The sequence below is a fragment of the Monodelphis domestica genome, chromosome 8, assembly GCF_027887165.1.
Source record: "Monodelphis domestica isolate mMonDom1 chromosome 8, mMonDom1.pri, whole genome shotgun sequence".
Classification (NCBI taxonomy): domain Eukaryota; kingdom Metazoa; phylum Chordata; class Mammalia; order Didelphimorphia; family Didelphidae; genus Monodelphis; species Monodelphis domestica.
The window spans coordinates 45,812,120-45,834,265 of record NC_077234.1 but is presented as its reverse complement, the minus strand read 5'-3'; the positions used below and the strand labels follow the sequence as shown (position 1 = coordinate 45,834,265).

Genomic DNA, 22,146 nt, shown 5'->3' with positions numbered 1-22,146 from the left:
TTCTTTTTTTTTTCCCCCAGTGGGTACAGGAGGTAGGAGGGAGAGAAAGCAAGTATTTACTGATTTAAAATTTTTAAAAGAATACAATGATGTAAATTGAATCCAGAAATAAGGATAAAGCTAATTTCATCTTTCTTTGATGGTTCAGAAGGCAGGAAAAGACCTTATAATTCCTCAACATTAGTGCTATGAATATTAATATGGTGACTATTAATACCACTATCATTATTAATAGTCATTGCATAGTAAATGTGCCACCAAACTTCCTACTAGAGCCTGCTATTGTTCTGACTTCAGTTTCATTTGACTCTTGGTGGCCCCTTTTGGAGTTTTCTTGGCAAATATATTAGAGAGATTTGCCATTTCCTTATCCAGTTCATTTTATGGATGGGGAAACTGAGGTAAACTGAGGGAAGTGACTTGCTCTGGTTCACACAATTAGTAAATGTTTGGGCCCAGATTTGAACTCCAATATGGGAGTTGTCCTCTAAAGGTCTTTTAGACATTTAGAAAGATAGATGAGTTCTTTTTTTTTTTTAAATAACCCTTACCTTCCATCTTGGAGTCAATACTGTGTATTGGCTCCAAGGCAGAAGAGTGGTAAGGGCTAGGCAATGGGGGTTAAGTGACTTGCCCAGGGTCACACAGCTGGGAAGTGTCTGAAGATAGATGATTTCATCTGAAAATGTCTCAGCCCTTCCACTCCCTTAGGATCCAGGTTTCCTGAGATGCTTTGGCCAAAACAATTCATTAGCTTATGGCCAATTTTGGAACCATGAGTCTTTCTGCACTTGCCTAATTTGGTCCTCAGACAATAAACACACAGCTAGACCCAACTAGAAGGCTTTCCAGCTTAGAGCTAGAGTTAAGCTTAAGCTGCATTGACCTAGCCCTTGAGAACACAGGGACACCCCCATGCTACCAGCTGAAATCTCAAGCCAGACCTGTACTGGATTTTAATTCTCCTACTTATAATTGATGTAATCTTGGATAAGTCTCTTAACCTGTCTGGGTTCCATTTTCCTTTTGTACAAAATGAGGGACATAAACTAGACAATGGAAGCTTTTCCTCAGCTCTAAATCTTGTGAATTGTGGGATACCCTTGAATCGGACCTTCATTAGTATAGAGAACTCCCAGATGAGGAAACTCATCTGAGCATCTTTTCTGGGTGGTCTTATCGAGGTGCCTGGAGCACTGAGAGATTATGTGATTTGCCTAGGGACCACATAGCCAATTAATGTCCGAGGAAGAATTTGAACCTAGTTCTTCCTGGCTCTAACTTAGCCAGCTTTCTCTCTACCTATCCCAGTCTTCTCTTGAATAAAAATCCTTTATCACATAAATCTATCATAGATTTAAAGCTGAAAAGGAACTTAATTTCTTCGTCTGTTAACAAAGGGATTGGTCTGTATGATCTCTGAGGCCCTGAGAGGTTAAGCAGCAGAGCTGGGATGAGAATCCATGGTCTTTTTTTTTTTAACTCTTACCTTCCATCTTGGAATCAATACTGTGTATTGGTTCCAAGGCAGAAGAGTGGGAAGGCTAGGCAATGGGGGTCAAGTGACTTGCCTCTCAATTCACTGAACTACCCAGCTGTATCCCCCCATGGTCCTTCCTTATACATTTTCATATTTTCATATTATTAGATTGTGAGATCAAATATACACAAGAGATCTGACAGTAAGAATTGATATTTAAATGACATTTGCACAAATTTGCAAGGGGCTTTACTTGCATTATGTCTGGAGCCTCATGACAACCCTAAAAGGTGGGGATGACAGATATGAGAATTCCCACTTTATAGAGGAGGAAATTTGCAACCTAGGGATAGTAAGTCCAAGGTGGACAGTATGTAACAGAAACCTGATTTGAGTCCTGACTCCAAATACAGCACTCTGTCCACTGTGTAAAAATATTGAAATATGAAGGAAATCTCCTTCAAGGATCTGTTGGGCAGCTTCCACACTCCTGCACCAGCTGGGTCAAGATTAGGGTGTCCCCCCCCCAAAGGCTTCTAAATTCCTTATCAGGCACCTTAGAGGGTCTAGATAGCAGTCAAGAAAGACAGAAATGGCTCTGAGAGAGGTAGTACCTTTTTAGTCAGATCTGTTGGCAAGAGATAGACTGAATGTTGTTAAATTTATGGTTGAACTGAGTATATTTAATTGGTCGCCAGGGATTTAATTACTAAATCCTAAAATTGAATTACTAAAGTCAGAATGAAATTTATGGTAGTTTATCTTACAATAGAGGGAAAATATTAAGAAAGAAAGGAAAAAAAAGAGAGGTAGGAATTCAAAGGCTCCAGCCAGGGAAAAGGAGTCTCAAGACAATGGGCCTTATCTGGAGGCTCACACCTTGTCTCCAGAAAGGCCAAGGAAAGGAAGTCAACCTTTACACTCACTTTATACTCAGTTCAATCAGCAGATTCTTTATCAGCCTCAACTCTAGTAGAACTGCTTCTTACAGGAGGCTCCACTCCAAGTGTCTCTTTCAAACTTCCAGAAGAACTCAGGACTTTGTCTCTTTCTTTTAAAGACCTTTTTTCTTGTGTCATTTCCCCTAATTCCACATCTACCAATCGAAGCTGACACTCTGCTCTAGGACTGCCCAGAAGGCAGTTAGTGGAATTCTGATTCATTATCTACTAGCACACAGGTGGGTCACAGACCTCCCACTTCATGATTAAGTGGAATATTTATACCTTTGGTGATTAGATCTAACATGGGAAGATCTTCCCACTCAACTTTAAGTATTGTGTTTAGATTTTGGAGAATTCGAATCTAAAAATAGGCAGGGGATTACAATTTAACCTTCACAATCAAGGAAGAACAATCAGGGGAGAGCCAAATCCAATCTTCACAATGTATTGTGGAAATAGAGCCAAGGAGCATGAGAACAGCCAGAGCCACTTGAATAAAGGTCTGGGGAATTTCTGAATGGTATTCATAGAAAGAAAACAGAGAATGAAGCCAGTGACCAAGATGAGCTCTGGGCTTTCGGCCTGGAACACTATAGAATGTGAGATTTAAAATGGTTGAGGTCTTAAACTGTAGTGATTAAAATAGTGGAAGATATAAATTGTGATAGATATAAGAAAGGGTGAGTAAATTTGACCGCAGAAATATGTTTCACTACAGTGTCTTGGGTTTAAAATCAAATATAAGGTGGTCGCCAAGGAAATATTCCCAATTATTCAAATACCCAAGTCAATTGGGTTTTATAGAGATTTTAATTAACAATACAATGAGTAATCAAAGAAAGAGAGAGAGAGTAAAAAGGAATAAGTATGAAGGGCCTCAAGCCAACATGGCCTAGACCTGAGTCTTAAAAAAGAAATCAGTCAGTTTTTTATAACTCACCATAAGATCTGTCTAAGTAAGGATTTCTAATGACACCAGGCCAGCAGCATCTCAGCTGCTTTCACCAGCTCCCTCCTCCATCTGAATGTTTCAGAATCAGTCTCCTCAGAATGAGTCTCTCCAATCTGAATGTTTCAGAATGACTTCCCAGCTCTTCCCTGAGCTCTTATTTTTAAGGCCAAAATCTCCTCTGTCACCTCCCCTAAGTCCTTACATCTACCAATCACTGTAGATGTTTCTAAAGGACCCCCCATTCTTAGTCCACACCTAAGAAGGTGTGGATTTTTGAGTAATTCACACCAGGAAAGCTCTGAGTAAGTTTTCCAGTTCTTTGTTCCTTGTAAATTCACAAGTTGCTTGACCTTTATAGGTACTTAGCTTAAGAAAAGTATGGGTTTAAGTACTTTTCATTGTTCAGAAAAGAGTTTACAACTTTATCTTCCCCTAGGGCAGACTCAAGTAGGTAAAGTAGAATTCTCACATTCCTGCTTTAAGTAGAGTTCACTGCCCAAATGGGGAATGGTCTTAATCCAATCTTATAAAATAGGGTCTAGGAAATTTTAAGGTTTACAATCCCCCCTGATGATCATTGGGAGACTAGTCTCCCCATTGATCATTTAACATAATCATTTTGTAGTTCTAAATGCACTTCTAACTATAGATATACACAATATTCAATTTTCTAAGAGAAATTAGAATAGTGAGGGAGGAAATAGAAAAGAAAAGAAAGCAAAACCAATGTTTTCCTGGGCGCATTGACAGAAAGCCAAATCAGGGGCAGTCCCTTTTGGCATAAATGTGTACATTTACAATAAATGTTCAATCAAAGTTCAGTTCAATCAATCATATACAAAGTTTATTCTTGATCTTCTTGATGAAGTGTATGTTTTCTGGCATCTTTCTGCAACAGTTCATTCTCTGGATATAAAAGTTTCAAGCTACTTTCTTGAAGATCTTTTCTTGAACAAAATCAAATCTTGAATTTTTTATAAAAGTACAATCTTAAAAAATCAAAATTCTTGGATTTTTATAAAAATACAATCTCAGACAAAAAATTCAAAATTCAAAAATTCTTAGATTTTAAATTAAAATACAATCCCCCTCTGAAGTAAATATTAAAAAACATCAAGTTTTAGCTCAGAATGCAATGTTCAGTTATGGGGGTATATGAGTCAATTATCAAAAGAAGAGAAAAATAATCAAAAACAAGAAAAATTCAAAATAGGCCTTGTATAGGTCCAGTTTAAAGTAATTTCTATCCCACAAGTATGTAGGACAGAATGCAGTAATATTTCACTTAGTCATTTGCAGCCAAGACTACAAGAAGTTGCCATAATATTTTTTTTAAATAATATTTTATTTGATCATTTCGAAGCATTATTCATTAAAGACAAAGATCATTTTCTTTTCCTGCCCCCCACCCCCCATAGCTGACGTGTGATTCCACTGGGTGTCACATGTGTTCTTGATTCGAACCCATTTCCATGTTGTGAATATTTGCATTAGAGTTTCGTTTAGAGTCTCTCCTCTGTCATGTCCCCTCAACCGCTGTAGTCAGGCAGTTGTTTTTCCTCGGTGTTTCCACTCTCATAGTTTATCCTTTGCTTATGCATAGAGTTTTTTCTCCTAGATCCCTGCAGATTGTTCAGGGATATTATACCACTTCTAATGGAGAAGTCCATTATGTTCGATTATACCACAGTGTATTAGTCTCTGTGTACAATGTTCTCCTGGTTCTGCTCCTCTCGCTCTGCATCACTTCCTGGAGGTTGTTCCAGTCTCCATGGAATTCCTCCACTTTATTATTCCTTTTAGCACAATAGTATTCCATCACCAACATATGCCACAATTTGCTCAGCCATTCCCCAATTGATGGGCATCCCCTCGTTTTCCAGTTTTTGGCCACCACAAAGAGCGCAGCTATGAATATTTTTATACAAGTCTTTTTTTCCATTATCTCTTTGGGGTACAGACCCAGCAGTGCTATGGCTGGGTCAAAGGGTAGATATTCTTTTGTCGCCCTTTGGGCATAGTTCCAAATTGTCCTCCAGAATGGTTGGATCAGTTCACAACTCCACCAGCAATGAATTAATGTCCCTACTTTGCCACATCCCCTCCAGCATTCATTACTTTCCTTTGCTGTTATGTTAGCCAATCTGCTAGGTGTGAGGTGATACCTCAGAGTTGTTTTGATTTGCATCTCTCTGATTATAAGAGATTTAGAACACTTCTTCATGTGCTTGTTAATAGGTTTGATTTCTTTATCTGAGAACTGCCTATCCATTTCCCTTGCCCATTTATCAATTGGAGAATGGCTTGATTTTTTGTACAATTGATTTAGCTCATTATAAATTTGAGTAATTAAACCTTTGTCAGAGGTTTCTATGAAGATTTTTTCCCAATTTGTTGTTTCCCTTCTGATTTTAGTTACATTGGTTTTGTTTGTACAAAAGCTTTTTAATTTGATGTAGTCAAAATTATTTATTTTACATTTTGTGATTCTTTCTATGTCTTGCTTGGTTTTAAAGCCTTTCCCCTCCCAAAGGTCTGACCTGTATACTATTCTGTGTTTACCTAATTTACTTATGGTTTCCTTCTTTATGTTTAAGTCATTCACCCATTTTGAATTTATCTTGGTGTAGGGTGTGAGGTGTTGATCTCTTCCTAATCTCTCCCATACTGTCTTCCAATTTTCCCAGCAGTTTTTATCGAATAGTGGATTTTTGTCCCAAAAGCTGGGATCTTTGGGTTTATCGTATACTGTCTTGCTGAGGTCGCTTGCCCCCAGTCTATTCCACTGATCTTCCTTTCTGTTTCTTAGCCAGTACCAAATCGTTTTGATGACTGCTGCTTTGTAATATAGTTTAAGGTCTGGGACTACAAGGCCCCCATCCTTTGTGTTTTTTTTTCATTATTTCCCTGGCTATCCTTGATCTTTTGTTATTCCAAATGAATTTTGTTATGTTTTTTTCTAAATCAGTAAAGAAATATTTTGGGAGTTCAATGGGTATGGCACTAAATAGATAAATAAGTTTGGGTAGGATGGTCATTTTTATTATATTGGCTCGTCCTATCCATGAGCAGTTAATGTTGTTCCAATTGTTCAAGTCTAGTTTTAGTTGTGTGGAGAGTGTTTTGTAGTTGTGTTCATATAGTTCCTGTGTTTGTCTCGGGAGATAGATTCCTAGGTATTTTATTTTGTCTAAGGTGATTTTGAATGGGATTTCTCTTTCTAGTTTTTGCTACTGAGCTGTGTTGGAGATATATAGAAAAGCTGATGACTTATATGGGTTTATTTTGTATCCTGCAACTTTGCTAAAGTTGTTGATTATTTCAATTAGCTTTTTGGTTGAATCTCTAGGATTCTTTAAGTAGACCATCATGTCATCTGCAAAGAGTGATAACTTGGTCTCCTCCTTGCCTATTTTGACCTTCAATTTCTTTTTCTTCTCTAATTGCTACTGCTAGTGTTTCTAGTACAATGTCAAATAGTAGAGGTGATAGTGGGCATCCTTGTTTCACTCCTGATCTTATTGGGAATGCATCTAGTTTATCCCCATTGCAGATGATATTAGCTGATGGTTTTAGATATATAGTTTATTATTTTTAGGAACGACCCTTCTATTCCTATGCTTTCTAGTGTTTTTAATAGGAATGGGTGTTGTATTTTATCAAAGGCTTTTTCTGCATCTATTGAGATAATCATGTGATTCTTGTTGGTTTGTTTGTTGATGTGGTCAATTATGTGGATGGTTTTCCTAATATTGAGCCATCCTTGCATCCCTGGTATAAATCCTACTTGATCATGATGGATGACCCTTCTGATCACTTGCTGGAGTCTTTTTGCTAGTATCCTATTTAAGATTTTTGCATCTATATTCATTAGGGAGATTGGTCTATAGTTTTCTTTTTCTGTTTTTGACCTGCCTGGTTTTGGAATCAGTACCATGTTTGTGTCATAAAAAGAGTTTGGGAGAACTCCCTCTTTGCTTATTATGTCAAATAATTTGTATAGTATTGGGATTAACTGTTCTCTGAATGTTTGATAGAATTCACTGGTGAATCCATCAGGCCCTGGGGATTTTTTCTTAGGAAGTTCTTTGATGGCTTGTTGGATTTCATTTTCTGATATGGGATTATTTAAGAATTCTATTTCCTCTTCTGTTAGTCTAGGCAGTTTGTATTTTTGTATGTATTCATCCATATCACCTAAATTGGTGTATTTATTGCCATATAATTGGGCAAAGTAATTTCTAATGATTGCCTTAATTTCCTCTTCATCGGAGGTGCTGTCCCCCTTTTCATTTTTGATGCTGTTAATTTGCTTTTCTTCCTTCCTTTTTTTAATTAGATTGACCAGTACTTTGTCTATTTTGTTTGTTTTTTTCAAAGTACCAGCTTCTTGTCTTATTTATTAAATCAATAGTTCTATCACTTTCGATTTTATTAATTTCTCCCTTAATTTTTAGGATTTCTAGTTTGGTTTTCTGCTGGGGGTTTTTAATTTGATCGCTTTCGAGTTTTTTTATTTGCATTTCCAATTGATTGATCTCTGCTCTCCCTAGTTTGTTGATATATGTACTCAGGGATATGAATTTACCTCTGATTACCTCTTTGGCTGCATCCCAAAAGGTTTGAAAGGATGTCTCGCCATTGTCATTTTCCTGGATAAAATTATTAATTGTTTCTATGATTTCTTCTCTAACTAAACGATTTTGGAGTATCATATTGTTTAATTTCCAATTAGTTTTTAATTTGGTTTTTCATGTACCTTTACTGATCATTATTTTTATTGCCTTGTGATCTGAGAAGGCTGCATTTATTATTTCTGCTTTTCTGCATTTGTGTGCTATGTTTCTGTGACCTAATGTATGGTCAATTTTTGTGAATGTGCCATGTGGTGCTGAGGTGTATTCTTTATTATCCCTATTTATTTTTCTCCATATGTCTATTAATTCTAATTTTTCTAAGATTTCATTTACTTCTTTCACCTCTTTCTTATTTATTTTTTGGTTTGATTTATCTAAATTTGATAATGGTTGGTTTAAGTCTCCCACTAATATGGTTTTACTGTCTATTTCTCCCTTCAATTCTCCTAGTTTCTCCATTAGAAATTTGAGTGCTATATTATTTGGTGCATACATGTTGATTAGTGATATTTCCTCATTATCTAAAGTCCCTTTTAACAAAATATAATTACCTTCCCTATCCCTTTTGATCAGGTCTATTTTTGCTTTGGCTTTATCAGATATCATGATTACCACTCCTGCCTTCTTTCTGTCAGTTGAGGCCCAGAAGGTCTTACTCCATCCTTTAATTCTGACCTTGTGGGTGTCTACCGGCCTCATGTGTGTTTCTTGAAGACAACATATGGTAGGGTTTTGGATTCTAATCCATTCTGCTATTCATCTACGTTTTATGGGCGAGTTCATCCCATTCACGTTCAAAGTTATGACTGTCATTTGTGGACTCCCTGGCATTTTGATATCCTTCCCTAGTTCTAACCTTTTCTTCTTCGGCTCTACCTTTTAGTCCAGTGATTTACTTTAAATTGGTCCCCCTTGTCCCCTCCCTTGATATGTTTCCCTTTTTAGTCCCTCCCTTTTTGTTCCCTCCCCTTTTCCCCCTCTCTTTCCCTCCCCTTTTGTTTTCCCTCTCCCCCTCCCCCCCATTGGTTTTCCCTTCTCCCTACCCTTGTTGGGTAAGATAGAATTCAAGATCCCAATGGATCTGGATGTTTTCCCCTCTAAGAGTTGATTTCCCTGAGAGTAAGGTTTGAGTAAAAATTCTCTTCCTCTCCTTCTTATAGGAGTTTTTCTTCCCCTCCCCTTCCCATGTGAATCTTTGTGTGAGAAAGATTCTTCTATTTGGTCTTTCTTTTCCCCCTATTCACACATTACATTTCCCCCACGTGTTAGTATACATAGATTGATATAAATGTAGTCCCTATAGAAGAGAGTTTGAGTAAAAGAAGAAGATAACATTTTTTCATTTTCCCTTTCCTTCATATTTACCTTTTCAGGTATTCCATGCTCTTTGATTTTTTATATCAAACTTTCCACAGAGCTCTGGTCTTTTCATTGCAAAAAGTTGGAAGTCTTCTATTTTGTTGAATGCCCATACTTTCCCTTGGAAGTATATAGTCAGTTTTGCTGGGTAGCTGATTCTTGGTTGAAGACCCAGCTCTCTTGCCTTTCTGAAGATCATGTTCCATGCCTTACGATCATTCAGAGTTGAACTTGCAAGGTCTTATGTGACCCTGATTGGCATTCCTTTATATCTAAATTGTCTTTTTCTGGCTTCCTGTAGGATTTTTTCTTTTGTTTGAGAGCTTTGGAATTTGGCAATTACATTCCTGGGAGTTGTCTTTTGGGGGTTTAGTGTAGAGGGTGTTCTGTGAGCTCTGTCAGTGGCTGTATTGCCCCCTTGTTCTAGAATCTTTGGGCAATTTTCTTTGATTATCTCTTGTATTACGATGTCAAGTTTGGTGTTTATTTCTGACTTTTCTGGAAGTCCAATTATTCTTAAATTATCTCTTCTCCCTCTATTTTCCAAATCTGTCGCTTTGTCAGTGAGATATTTTATGTTCTCTTCTAATTTCTTGGTCTTTTGGCTTTGCTTTATTAGTTCTTGCTTTAAAGCCTGGTTTTCTTTCACATACTCCATGTAACTTTCCATTGCTCCCTTATCTGGTGCTCATTGTTGGTTCTTCAGGGACAGTGGCCTTGCTTGTTGTGATCCAGGAACACTAGTAAAATGTTAAAAGGATGGACCTTTGATTCCTTTTATCATGCTATATATTTTAGACATTTAAAAACTTTATTTTGAGAAAAGATTCACAGGCTTCAGCAGCCTACTAAAGAAGTCTGTAAAAAAGGGTAAGAATCCCAGGTGTAAAGGGATTTGGGCCTTTTTGCAGTTAACAAATCCACCTTTATTCTTCATGAACATGGTACCTACAAAAACATGAAGGTAAGCCACAATAGGATTTCATGTTGGAGAATTGTGCATCATGTTTACTTAACCAGAAAACATGCATTATCTGTGCAAGTTCATGCCACAAACCCAACACGTTTACAAAAACGGGAAGAAAAAAACAAACAACTGAGTTTTCAACACGATTTTTAGAACTCATGTATTTCCAGGTTTGCTCTGTATGCTGAATTACTTCTGAAGAATTGATAGATATACTATATCAACAGGATATTAGGAGAGCCAATCAGAAAAATACAACTAAATTTTGCTCAGCAATCATTCTTAGGCAGAAATGATCATCAGTAATAAAAAAACTTATTGATGATTGAATTTTAATACTGAGGCACAAAGTAATTGTCACTTGTACATTATTATTCACATATCTTTAGCAACTCAAACCCCTCTAATTAAGTGATAAAAATACAGAATTAGTTCACAGAAATTATGAGAAGCAGGAAGTTTTAGTCATTTTGTAACATTTTACTATGTATGGGACACAAAAAAACCATACTTAAATTAATCTGATTTGGTTGGTGTAGACTCTCCCTCCATCCATGCAGATTGTGGTCTCTTCAAGCATTCTCATCTCATGTCACTTCATGTCACTTCTTTGCTCTATGTACCCATAAATCACCTGTACACAGAGGATATGGCCAATGTAGTAGAGCCTACCCTCATTTTCTTTGAATTTAACTTGGAGAACAACAGGGTCTGTTGAACCTCTGGGACAATTTGTTATGTTAGTTTTGTTGCCTAATTGTAACATCTTTTCCTCCTTTTTCTAATCATCCATAATGGCTCCTCAATAATGTCTTTTAGGTAACTTTTCCTCTGAGAATTGATAACATATACCAATCTGGTTATTTCAATGCATATCTTTATAATGAGAAACAACAAATCTTACTAAATGAAAATAAGGAAACTTTTTTTCAATCCTTCCTTTTTTCTTTTCTTTAAGATTTGGCCTCACAGAGTAGGGGTTCTTAACTTTCTTGGTGTCCTGGACCCTTTAGCAGTGGTCTGGTTTGAAGTCTATGAATCCCATCTCAGAATCATGTCTTGTTTTTGTTTTAAAAACATTTTGAAATTCTTACCTTCTCTCTTAGAATGAGTAGAAAAGTGGTAAGGACTAGGAAATAGAGGTTAAGTGACTTACCCAGGGTCACCAGCTAGGAAAGTGTCTGAGGTCTGATTTGAACCCAGGATCTCCTGTCTCTAGTCGCCTAACTGCCCCCAGAATCATGTTTTTAAATGTAGAAAATAAAACATATAGGACTGTACAAAGGAAACCAACTATCCTGAAACACAGAAATCAAAATATTAAAAGAAATAGTTCGTGGACTCCCAGATTGAGAACTCCTGTCTTTAGAGGACCATTAAAAACAACAAATTAAAAAGAAGTACTTTTTTTTTTAAACTCTTACCTTCCATCTTAGAATCAATACCATGTATCGGTTCCAAGGCAGAAGAGCAGTCAGGGAGGACCAAATGTTTTAAGAGATTAATAATTATGATTTGACTTTGAGTTTTAAAGAGATAGGAGCATGGGGCAGCTATGTAATTCAGTAGATTGAGAGCCAGGCCTAGATACAAGAGGTTGTGGATTTAAATGTGACTTCAAACTTTTCCTAGGTGTGTGATCCTAGGCAAGTCATTTAACCCACATACAGTATTCCAATACAGTAAGGATTTAAAGAGAGAGAGAGAGAGAGAGAGAGAGAGAGAGAGAGAGAGAGAGAGAGAGAGAGAGAGAGAGAGAGAGAGAGAGAGAGAGAGAGAGAGAGAGAGAGAGGGGCAGAGAGAGGCCAGTACCATGACTGGTTATTTGTTCTACAAGTGTTTTTTTCAATTCTAGCTCAAATTATACATTTTCATTGCTCTACAGAAATCAAAGAGGTCTCTCTCTCTTTTTTAAAACACTTACCTTCTATCTTAGAATCAATACTGTATATTGATTCTAAGGCAGAAGAGCCGTAAGGAGTAGGCAATGGGGGTTGTGACTTGTCCAGCATCACCCTGCTAGGAAGGGTTTGAGGCCAGATTTGAACCTAAGACCTCCCAACTCTAGGTCTGGAAGAAGTCTACTTTCAATGAAATTTAATGAAAAGATCATGGAGAGGTTAGATTTTATTTAAACTGTGGGTATTGCAGTTAAAATTTTAGAGTTCTTTGGTAAAGAATTTCTAATTTGAAGAATTGACTGAAAGACTGACACCTTTTTCATTCAAACTGGTTGTACATCTGTCTAAGAAGTGTAAGTCCTGCCTCAACTCCCATCCATAGGGTGGACCATCATCATTCTGAAGGAAATCATCCCATTTATTTTCAGGAAAGAAACAAGACTAATTTAATTTCAACAAAATGGAAATTTTGACAGTTAGAGGACTTGTAGCATTAACAACTATAAAAGATCATTCATTCATATTATTTATTGCAGAGTATTTCCCTTGCATTGGTTTTGACTTATGTCTTGAAGCACTGAGGGGTACCAGCAGAACTGAAAAGGTGGAGAGCAGATGTTTATCTTCAGTGAGGGGTTAAATAATATTGTGATAAAAGTCTGGAGAACAGTTTGGTAAACCACCTCTACTTATTTATTTGGAGGAGAGTTGGGGTAGGAAATAGGAGATTATAGCTCCTAAATCTTATACTTTGCCTAAAAAAAAATCTAAACCCTATACTAAAATACTAAAAATTTCTAAGAAACCCTAAATCTAAAGATCTTCTTGCCTGATAAAGCAGGTCTAACTAACTTACACTGACTATCTAAGATTAAATTCTCTATCTCACTTCCTAATCAAAATTAATAAGTCTTTATCTCCTCCAACCTCCTTCACTAGTATCTCAATCCAAACTATAAATGGTGAAACTGTCTGTCACAGTGACACCCAGTTCTCCTGCACCCTCAAGTTCTGAGGAGAAAAGTCCTCAGAGATAAACTTCTTCTCATCCATATCTAAATTCAAACTCTCAACAGTTAATTGCCAGATCTACTTGACTGAGAGAGAATGACACAGAGCCCCTGGTCCCTAGGAAGTCAGAGAGAAAGAGCCCTTTCTCTTAACTGATTTTTTTCTTTTAGGGCCAACCTGTCTGTTACTGCCTCCTAAAGAGACAGAGAGAAATTAAGAAAAACTCTTTATAACACTTCCAACATTTTAAGAAACTCTGGAGTGCCAGCTTTAGAAAATCACTTGTTCATGCCTTTGAAATTCACCAGGCTCTGTTCTCATCCCACCCCCCACCCCACCAAATGGGGAAACAGCAAACCAAGAAAGAAAAAAATGAAGACTGAAAAATGAAATGGTGAGATTATAAGTGACAATAATAAAATAGTCAAAATCACTGGGACAGATTTTTCAATTTTACAAAAAAAAAATGACTTCCAATTAAGGAACATAATATCTTATCAACATTTCTTTAAACTTAGATTGAAGTGATGCATGAAGCCAGTCAAGGTGGGTCCAGCAGAATATTGGTGATGAGTGAAAGTGAAGAGAATCTCTCGACCAGGAGAAGGTAAGCCCAAAGGATTCTTTGGAAGGAGCTGGGCATTCCCTTGGGAATGTGGGGGGTTGGAAGATGGAAGGGAATTCATTGTAGCTCATCTTCCTCTCATGACACTTAACAAGAGTGCATTTATTGCATTATATTTAAGAAGTATTTGCTATGATAGCATTTGTGGTATTCCTGTAAACACAAATCTACAAATGAAAACTGCCATTTTAAAATTGGACATTTTAATTCAAGAAGTATAATGAACCCAAAATTCAAAATAGTGTATATATATATATATATGTATGTATATATTTTTATACACACATATAAATACATATTTAAAACCCTCACCTTTCACCCTAGAATCAATACTGTGTATTAGTTCCAAGGCAAAAGAGCAGTAAGGGCTAATAGTGGGGGTTAAGTGACTTGTCCAGGATCACATAGCTAGGAAGGGTCTGAGCTCATATTTGAACCCAGGACTTTCTGTCTCCTGGCCTGGCTCTCAATCCACAGAGCCACCCAGATGCCCCCCAAATAGTTTATATTTAAACAAATTATGGATTTAAATTATTTGTAGGTTGTTCCCCCAGCTCTGAAAATGTAACACTTATGCATATCGTTTGGCATCTTGGCCCTCGTACAACTACCCACGTGTGGCAGTTCTTTGGGAGGCACTCAGACGTGGAAGAGTAAAATGCTGGCCAAATGCATAGGTATATGTATATTATAGAAATTATACATGTGTTTATACAAGTTTATGTCTACACATACACACATGTGTATATATGTATATATACACACAAATCATCCTTTTGGAGAGAAATTAATATGCACACATTTGTTATGCCAGGAATTCAAGACATCTCCAGTAGTTAGCCCCATAAGGCATTAAAATATATTGATATTTTTGGTTGTTCCTTCAGCCTAATTTCCAAATATGTCCCTCCCCAGAGAGTCATACCTTGTGAGAAATATTCAAAGTGGAAAAATTAAAAGTTTAGTAAAACTAATCAACAAATCTTCCATGTCTTATAGTAATTGTAATGATCCCCCATTATCCCCTGCCTCTGCAAAAAAAAAAGGGGGGGGGGGAAGGAGGTATATTTTCTCATTTCTTTCTCATTAGTCATTATAATTATGCAGGGTTCCATTTAATTTTTTTCCCTTTCCATTTCCATTTCCATGGTTGCAATTACTATATAGTATTTTCCTGAGCCTGCTTATCGCACTTGACATCACTTCTTCATATTCGTAATTTCTTATAGCATAGTTAATACCTCACTCTGCAATACAGTTTGGTCTATTATTCTCCAATTGATAGGCCAACTGACTTATAAGAAAAAAAAATTTCAGTTACACATAAAAACAATATTTTTAATGTTTTGTTTTCTAAAATTTTGAATTCAAATTCCCTTTTTCTTTCCCTTTCCTCCTTCATCCCTGAGAAAGCAAGTAATTTTATATAGATTTTACATGTACAGTCATGTGAAACATATTTCAACATTAGCCATGTTGCAAAAGAAAACACAGACCAAAAAATATAGAGAGAAGGTTTTAAAAGTATGCTTTGATCTGCCTTTAAACTCCATCACTTCTTTCTGTGGGAATGGATAGCATTTGTCATCATCATAAGTTCTTCAAAATTGTCTTGGATCATTGTACTGCTGAGAAGAGCCAAGTCCTTCACAGCTGATCATGGTAAAATATTGCTGTTACTGTGATCATGTTTGGCTGGTTTTGCATCAATTCATAAAGGTCTTCCTAGGTTTCCTATTGACTTCTATGTAACAAGCATTTATTAAAGACCATGTGCAGGTCTATAATAGGTTAAGATGGCTCCACCTACCATCTTGAAAATATTTTGTTCAGTATACATTCCTTTTGACTAGGATTATCCCTAAATACTATTTGGTCAAATGTTTTGCATCATTTTCTTTGGACATTTGATTTTAAACTTATCCAAATTTTCTAAGACATAGAAATGGATAGTTTTTATAACACCATAAGGTTAAATAAAGAAGCACCTCTAAATCTCTTAACCTGCATTGGTAGACGATGTTTCCAGACAATGATGAAACCATGAGTCTGATTCTTATTCCACTGTGTAAGCAAAGATTCAGGATGGGGCAATGGAAGGAGATAAGAACATTTTTTAGTGAGGTAACTTATTTCTCAGTGAGGTTGCTGAAAGGAAGAACTATAGTATGTAACTTTGGAAATTAAAGGAACTTTGAGAGTTCTTGCTAGTCTTGGATTCAGCAAGTACCTGGTCCTCAGTCCTGCTCTACCACTTCATAGTTGGATGATTTGGGGGGGTGTTCTTTAACTTTGCTATTCCAATATCCTCCTCTGTCTGCTTTGACCTCTGACCTCCCTGGCCTCCCTTAAGTCCCAACTAAAATCCCACCTTCTACAGGTAACCTTCCCCCACCCCTCTTAGTTCCAGGGCCTTCCTTCTGTTAATTACTTCCTATTATCCTGCATATAGCTTGCATTGTTTGCATTGAAACATTAGATTGGAAACTTTTGAGGGCAGGGACTATCTTTTGCCTTTTTTTATATTCCCAGTGCTTAGCACAGTTCTCAGCACATAGTAGGCACTTAATGAATATTGATTGATCTGTCAAATCTCAGAGTTGGGAAGGAAAGAGAATGGAATAATCATTTATTAAGTACCTAGTATGTGCCAGGCACAGAGTGCTAAACACTTTATAAATATCTCATTTGAGATTTATAATAACCCTGGGGGAATAGGTTCTATTACTATTATTACCATCCCCATTTTATCAACTAGGAAACTGAGGCAAACCAGGATTAAGAGACTTGCCCAGGATCACACAGCTCTTAAGCAACTGAGGCTGGATTTGAATTCAGGTTTTCCTGACTCTAGGCTGTTAGATTCAAATTTAGGGTTAAAGACTGAATATAATAATTATTGGTCACCAAAGGATTTTATTTATAAAATCCTAATGAAACACTCAAGTCAGAATGGAGTTTATGGTGATTTAATTACAACAGGAGGAAGAAATTATCAGAGGGAGAGAGGGAGAGAAGAAAAGGAGGTTAACTCCACCACTCTGGCTCAGGCTGAGCCAAGCAGGAGTTTAAGGCCTTGGAGAGCCAAGGTAGAGAAGGGAGTCAGTCCTTATCATTCAGTGACCAATCTGAAAAAAAGCTATCTGCGGGCCTTCTTCCAGCTCAAGCTCCAGGATCAAACTGGTGTCTAGCCTTCTCCACAGGAAATGACGAGAACTCCAGAAGCTGTTCTCTACCTCACTTCCTGTGTCTCACATGTGCCAGTGATAGCTCGAGCTTGGCTTAGGACAGCCCAAGGGGGCAGTTAGATGTTTCTGATTTGTCATTAGCTAACACATGCCTGTGTAGTGTGGGTGTGCACATTCTTGGGTGCTAGACCAAGCAAGATGGAGGAAATTTAGCAGTCATATAATATAATCAATATACATAAAAAGAACTCTCTCTACTCCACCCTTGCAAAGGTATTATCTAAGCTAGGTTTGGAGACCTTTGAAGAAGGAAACCCTAGGCCACTCCCAGGTAGCTTTCATTATTAGGAAGGCTTTCTTTTACTTCTAACTTAAATTTGACTCTTTGCCCCTTCCATCCACTGGGCTTAGTTCTGCCTTCTATAAAGCAAGTCAAAACTTTCTTCCACATGATATCTCTTCACAGAATTGAAGACAACTATCATGCCACCCCCATAGCCACCATCAATTTTCTATTTTTAGTTTCTTCTTTGAACACTGGCACATTGTCCATTCCTTTTACTGCAAAGGTTCTTAATCTATTTTTGTCATTAACCCCTTAAACAATCTAGTGAAATCCATAAATTCCTTTGGCAGTTTAGGAAAATCCAGGGACCCCTTTGGTAGTTTAATGAAATGAGTGACCACCATTTTAGAATTATGTTTTTAAAGGTGTAAAATATAGAGGATTAAAAAGGAAATCAATTATATTGAAATAATTTCTATCTATCTATCTATCCATAGACCCCAAGTTAAAAAAAAAATCATGACTTAGAGGGGGAAAAAGTATGTACTGTGGAAGACAAGTGGTCCAAAGACTGTAATAAAGAAAATCCTTTGCAAACCTTAGAGGGCCTTATTATTATTAGGTACTTTTATAGTCGTTCTCAAAACACTTCATCAAATAAGTCAATGGAGTCTGTGGTTTTGATGAGGTTTGGAGGGGCAAGTTTTTGTGAGATGGAAATTTTGTTAAGATAGAGATTATGGAAGGAAGAATTATAGTATTAATTTCTTAGAAATAACTTCTTGGAAAGATGCAGGAAATTTCCAATAAATGTATCATCACAAGTTAGGAGCAGACAATTAAAAAAAAAAAGAAATTCAAGCTATACACATGAAATAATTCTACAAATCATTAACACAAAGCAGCTTTGAGATGCTACCTTCTTTCTATCAGATTGGTAAAGATAACAAAAGAGAATGTTGGTGGGAATGTGGGAAGATAAGCACACTTGAGCACTGTTGATCAAGCTGTGAATTGGACCAGCCATTCTAGAAAGCAGTTTGGAACTATGCTTCCCTAATTACTCAACTCAGTGGGCTTACCATTTGAATGAACTCATCATTACTAAGACTATACCCCAAAGAGATAAAATACAATGGAAAGGGATCCACATATATTTATAGCTTTTTTTGTGGTAGTCAAAATTAATTGGGTAAAGGCTGGACAAAGTGTGATATGACTACTATTTTGCCATAAGAAAGGACAAAATGAACAGTCTGGGGATAAATTGGGAAGATCTCTACAAATTGATGAAGAATATGAAATGAGAAGAGCAGAACTAGAACATTTATACAATTGACGTTATAGAGAAAAACAACTTTGAAAGACTTTAGAACTCTGATGAATACACTTATGAACCAAATCCAGAGGACTGAATCATGACTCCTCAACCTCCTGCCAGAGATGTTGGACTTAAAAGTCATCTATTTTTGCATCTGGCCAGTGTAGAAATTTGTTTTCCTGGACTCTGAATATTTGTTATAAGGCAGCCTTGGTGAAGGTTTGAGTTTGAGTGACCAGAAGACAAATTCAAGCTGTCTGTGAGCCATGACTCTCCTCCCTCCATTACCAGAGAGAGCAGAGGGAAGAAGTGCTTGTTTGGGGTGGCTGGATAGAGAGAGGCGGGCATGCAAAAAATATTGTGGGGTCTGGGAAGAGGGGGGAGTGAAGCATCTCCCCATGCTGGGGTGGCATGCATGCCAATTCTTTGACAAGGCTGTTAAGAGGGATTCTTCCAGTCCCTCAGTTGGGAAGGGGAAAGCAAAGGAAGTAGGGAAGGCTCTGCCTTCTGGCTTCCCCCAACTTTCCTCAAATCTCAGCTAAAATCCTATCACCAAAATAAATGCTTCACAATCCCCCTTGAATTCTATGGCCTTTTCTGTTGGTTACTTTTCTCTGTATAGATCTTGTTTTGTACAGTCATTTGCACATATACCTTTCCCAGTAGAGTTTGAGCTCCTTGAGGTCAGGGACTGTCTTTTGCCTCTCTTTGTATCCATAGTGCTTTTCCTACTGCCTGATGAGTAGTAGGTGCTTAATAAATGTTTATTGACTGATGGACATAAAAAAAAACAAACAACCCATAACACTATATGTACTAATAAAAATGAAAGGAAGAAAACTATAGACAAAAGATCCTTGCAAACAGTATGGCAGATTTGAATAAGGTATTAAATGAGAGAAACTAGTCGTCGCACTTCTAGTTTGGGTCATTTAAAAAAGGTACATTATCTTAGTTCAGCATAAATTTTTTTTTTAACCCCTGACCTTCAGTCTTGGAGTCAATACTGTGTATTATTTCTAAGGCAGAAGAGTGGTAAGGGCTAGGCAATGGGGGTCAAGTGACTTGCCCAGGGTCACACAGCTGGGAAGTGTCTGAGGCCACGTTTGAACCCAGGACTTCCCATCTCTGGGCCTGGCTTTCAATCCACTGAGCCACCCAGCTTAAATCTTAAAGATTAAAACAATGGAAAAAGTTATAAGGCAGCTCCGCACCAGTTAACAAAATTAAGTGCTTCATTGACAGGTACAATATTTCTCATAAGTGGAATTGTTAAAAATTTAATAAGTAGCAAATTCTACTAGATGATAAGTTCTGTATTTTGGTGCTCTCTTCTTTGGCTTGTCCAAGCTAACCTTGCATTGACAACACCCAGTGGGATGTATGGGGTCTACAGAACTACATGTGAGATATAAAAACTTAGGACTCCACCCCTATAACTCAAAGAGCTTACCTGGAAGTTGGAGAGAGAATACAAGTATACCAAAATGTGTGAATAATCCAAGACAATCAATAAGTAAGTTCTAAATTGAACCATGTAGGAATTCCCAGAAAAGGGAGGCCAAAGAGAGGAGTCTTCAGGTAAAAGATTAATGGAGAAGATACTTGGTTCTTGAAGATAGGATTTAGCAAGGTGAAGGAGAGAGAGTGCAAGGACATTTTAGGAAAGGGAATCAACCTAAGTGGGGTCTTCAGAAGTCAGTAATATCTATTTGCTGGCTGGTAGGAAATAAATCTAACTTAAGTAAAGGGTTCCAACTAGAAAGAAGTAGTAGATAAGGAAGGGAGGGATCGGTAGGGTGTGGCCAAATTACTGGGAACTCTGAAAGTCAGAAAGAGGACATCGGATTTGTTGGGATAGAAAATAATGATACACTGAAGGGTTTTTAAGTGAGTAGCAAATTGGAGGGAAATGAGAGTAGCTAGAATGCCTGGCTACTAAGGGATGATTTATTTGCAACAAAATGGCAATATTTTCTCTACGTACCTCACAGAGTTGTGAAACATTATCATGGTGTAATGAAAAGGGGTCCCTGAATACTGTAGACACTATATTAAACTTGAATATTAGCTCTGCCTCTTACTAGATAGGTAGCCTCTCTCTCTCCAGACCTGTTTCCTTCTTTGTAAAATGAAGGGATAGGATCACACAGTCTTTAAGATCTCAATCCATTTCTAAATCTTTGATCTTATGGGACATTATATCAATGAATCAACAAACATTTGTCTATGGGCTGGGCACTGGGCAATGAAACATTTTCTGCCTTCAAGGAGTTTCTATCTTATTTACAAAACATACTCATATTAATTGGGGGGCGGGGAGAAGCACAATCAGTCAGTAGAGGGAAGTCAGAAAAAGCTAGACTTTTTCTCTAAGAAACTCATTTTGGCAGCTGTGAGGAGGATGGATTGGAAAAGGGAGTGATTTGAGGAAGGAGACCAATTTAGGAGGCTCTTCAGTAGTCTAGGTCAGACATTACAATAGTCTAAACTAAGGTGATGGTTACATGAGTAGGGAGGAAGAAATGGGTTGCTATAGTGTAGAGGTGGTGACAGGACACAAATAAAACACTATACATTGCAGTTCTCTGTTACAATATCATAGCAAAATTTGAAGAATATAAATATTTTAGTTTGCTAAGTGCAGTGTGAAAGACTTAGTAACTGATCAATAGTAATCCACAATAGTTCAAAGGGACTTATGATGAAATATACTATGCACCTCCAGTCCCAGCTCTTAGCTATACAATATCTCCTTTAGTACTGTGTACTTGGTTTGTCAGGATAGAAATATTCACTGTACTTTTAAAAATGATATTGAGAAGCAATACCAAGAGAGCATTTTTATTCATATATCTTAAGACCAGCAGATAGATGTTAAATTTGGAGTCAAGATAATGACTTCAAACTTTTCTGTAGTCATTTACTATCTGTGTGATGCTGGACAAGTCCCTTTACTTTTCATCTTCAATTTTCTCATCTGTAAAAGATGGACAATAGCTCTTACCTTATAGAATTATTGAGAGAATTAAATGAGATATTTCTAAAGCACTTAGCAAACTAAAAATACTATTTAAATGATAGCTATTAGTATTAGTATAACTTTTTTGGAAAAGCTGGTTTATAAGATCATTTCCTCCCAGAAACTGAAATGTCTGTTGAATGGTTATTCTAGCATATTAGGCCATCTAAGATATATAGCATGCTGGAGAAATACACCAGATAATTTCACTCACTAATTTTAAAAATAGCATCACAACATAAAGCTCAATTTGGGAAGCAACAATGGTATGGTTGGGAGTTACAAAACCTGGAGCTAGGTAATGAACCTCTTAGACCATTCCCTGCAAGCTCTAGAAAAGCTAAGATTCTCTAATTTCTATGTCACAACTGTTTGAACAGAAACAGTAGATATTGTATAATTCAAGCTTTCTAGGACAAAACAAAGTTGACAATATAAATAAATTCATTTCAG

General features: G+C 37.0%; 1 protein-coding gene across 1 annotated transcript in view; it reads left to right on the top strand.

Annotated features, from left to right (window-relative positions):
- Nucleotides 1-22,146, top strand: part of MCF2L2 (MCF.2 cell line derived transforming sequence-like 2) — a 306,817-nt gene that overhangs the window by 133,444 nt on the left and 151,227 nt on the right. Inside the window, exon 15 of the mRNA XM_056808456.1 lies at nt 13,770-13,858. Coding sequence (XP_056664434.1) covers nt 13,770-13,858 — 89 coding nt within the window. The remainder of the gene's footprint in view (nt 1-13,769; nt 13,859-22,146) is intronic.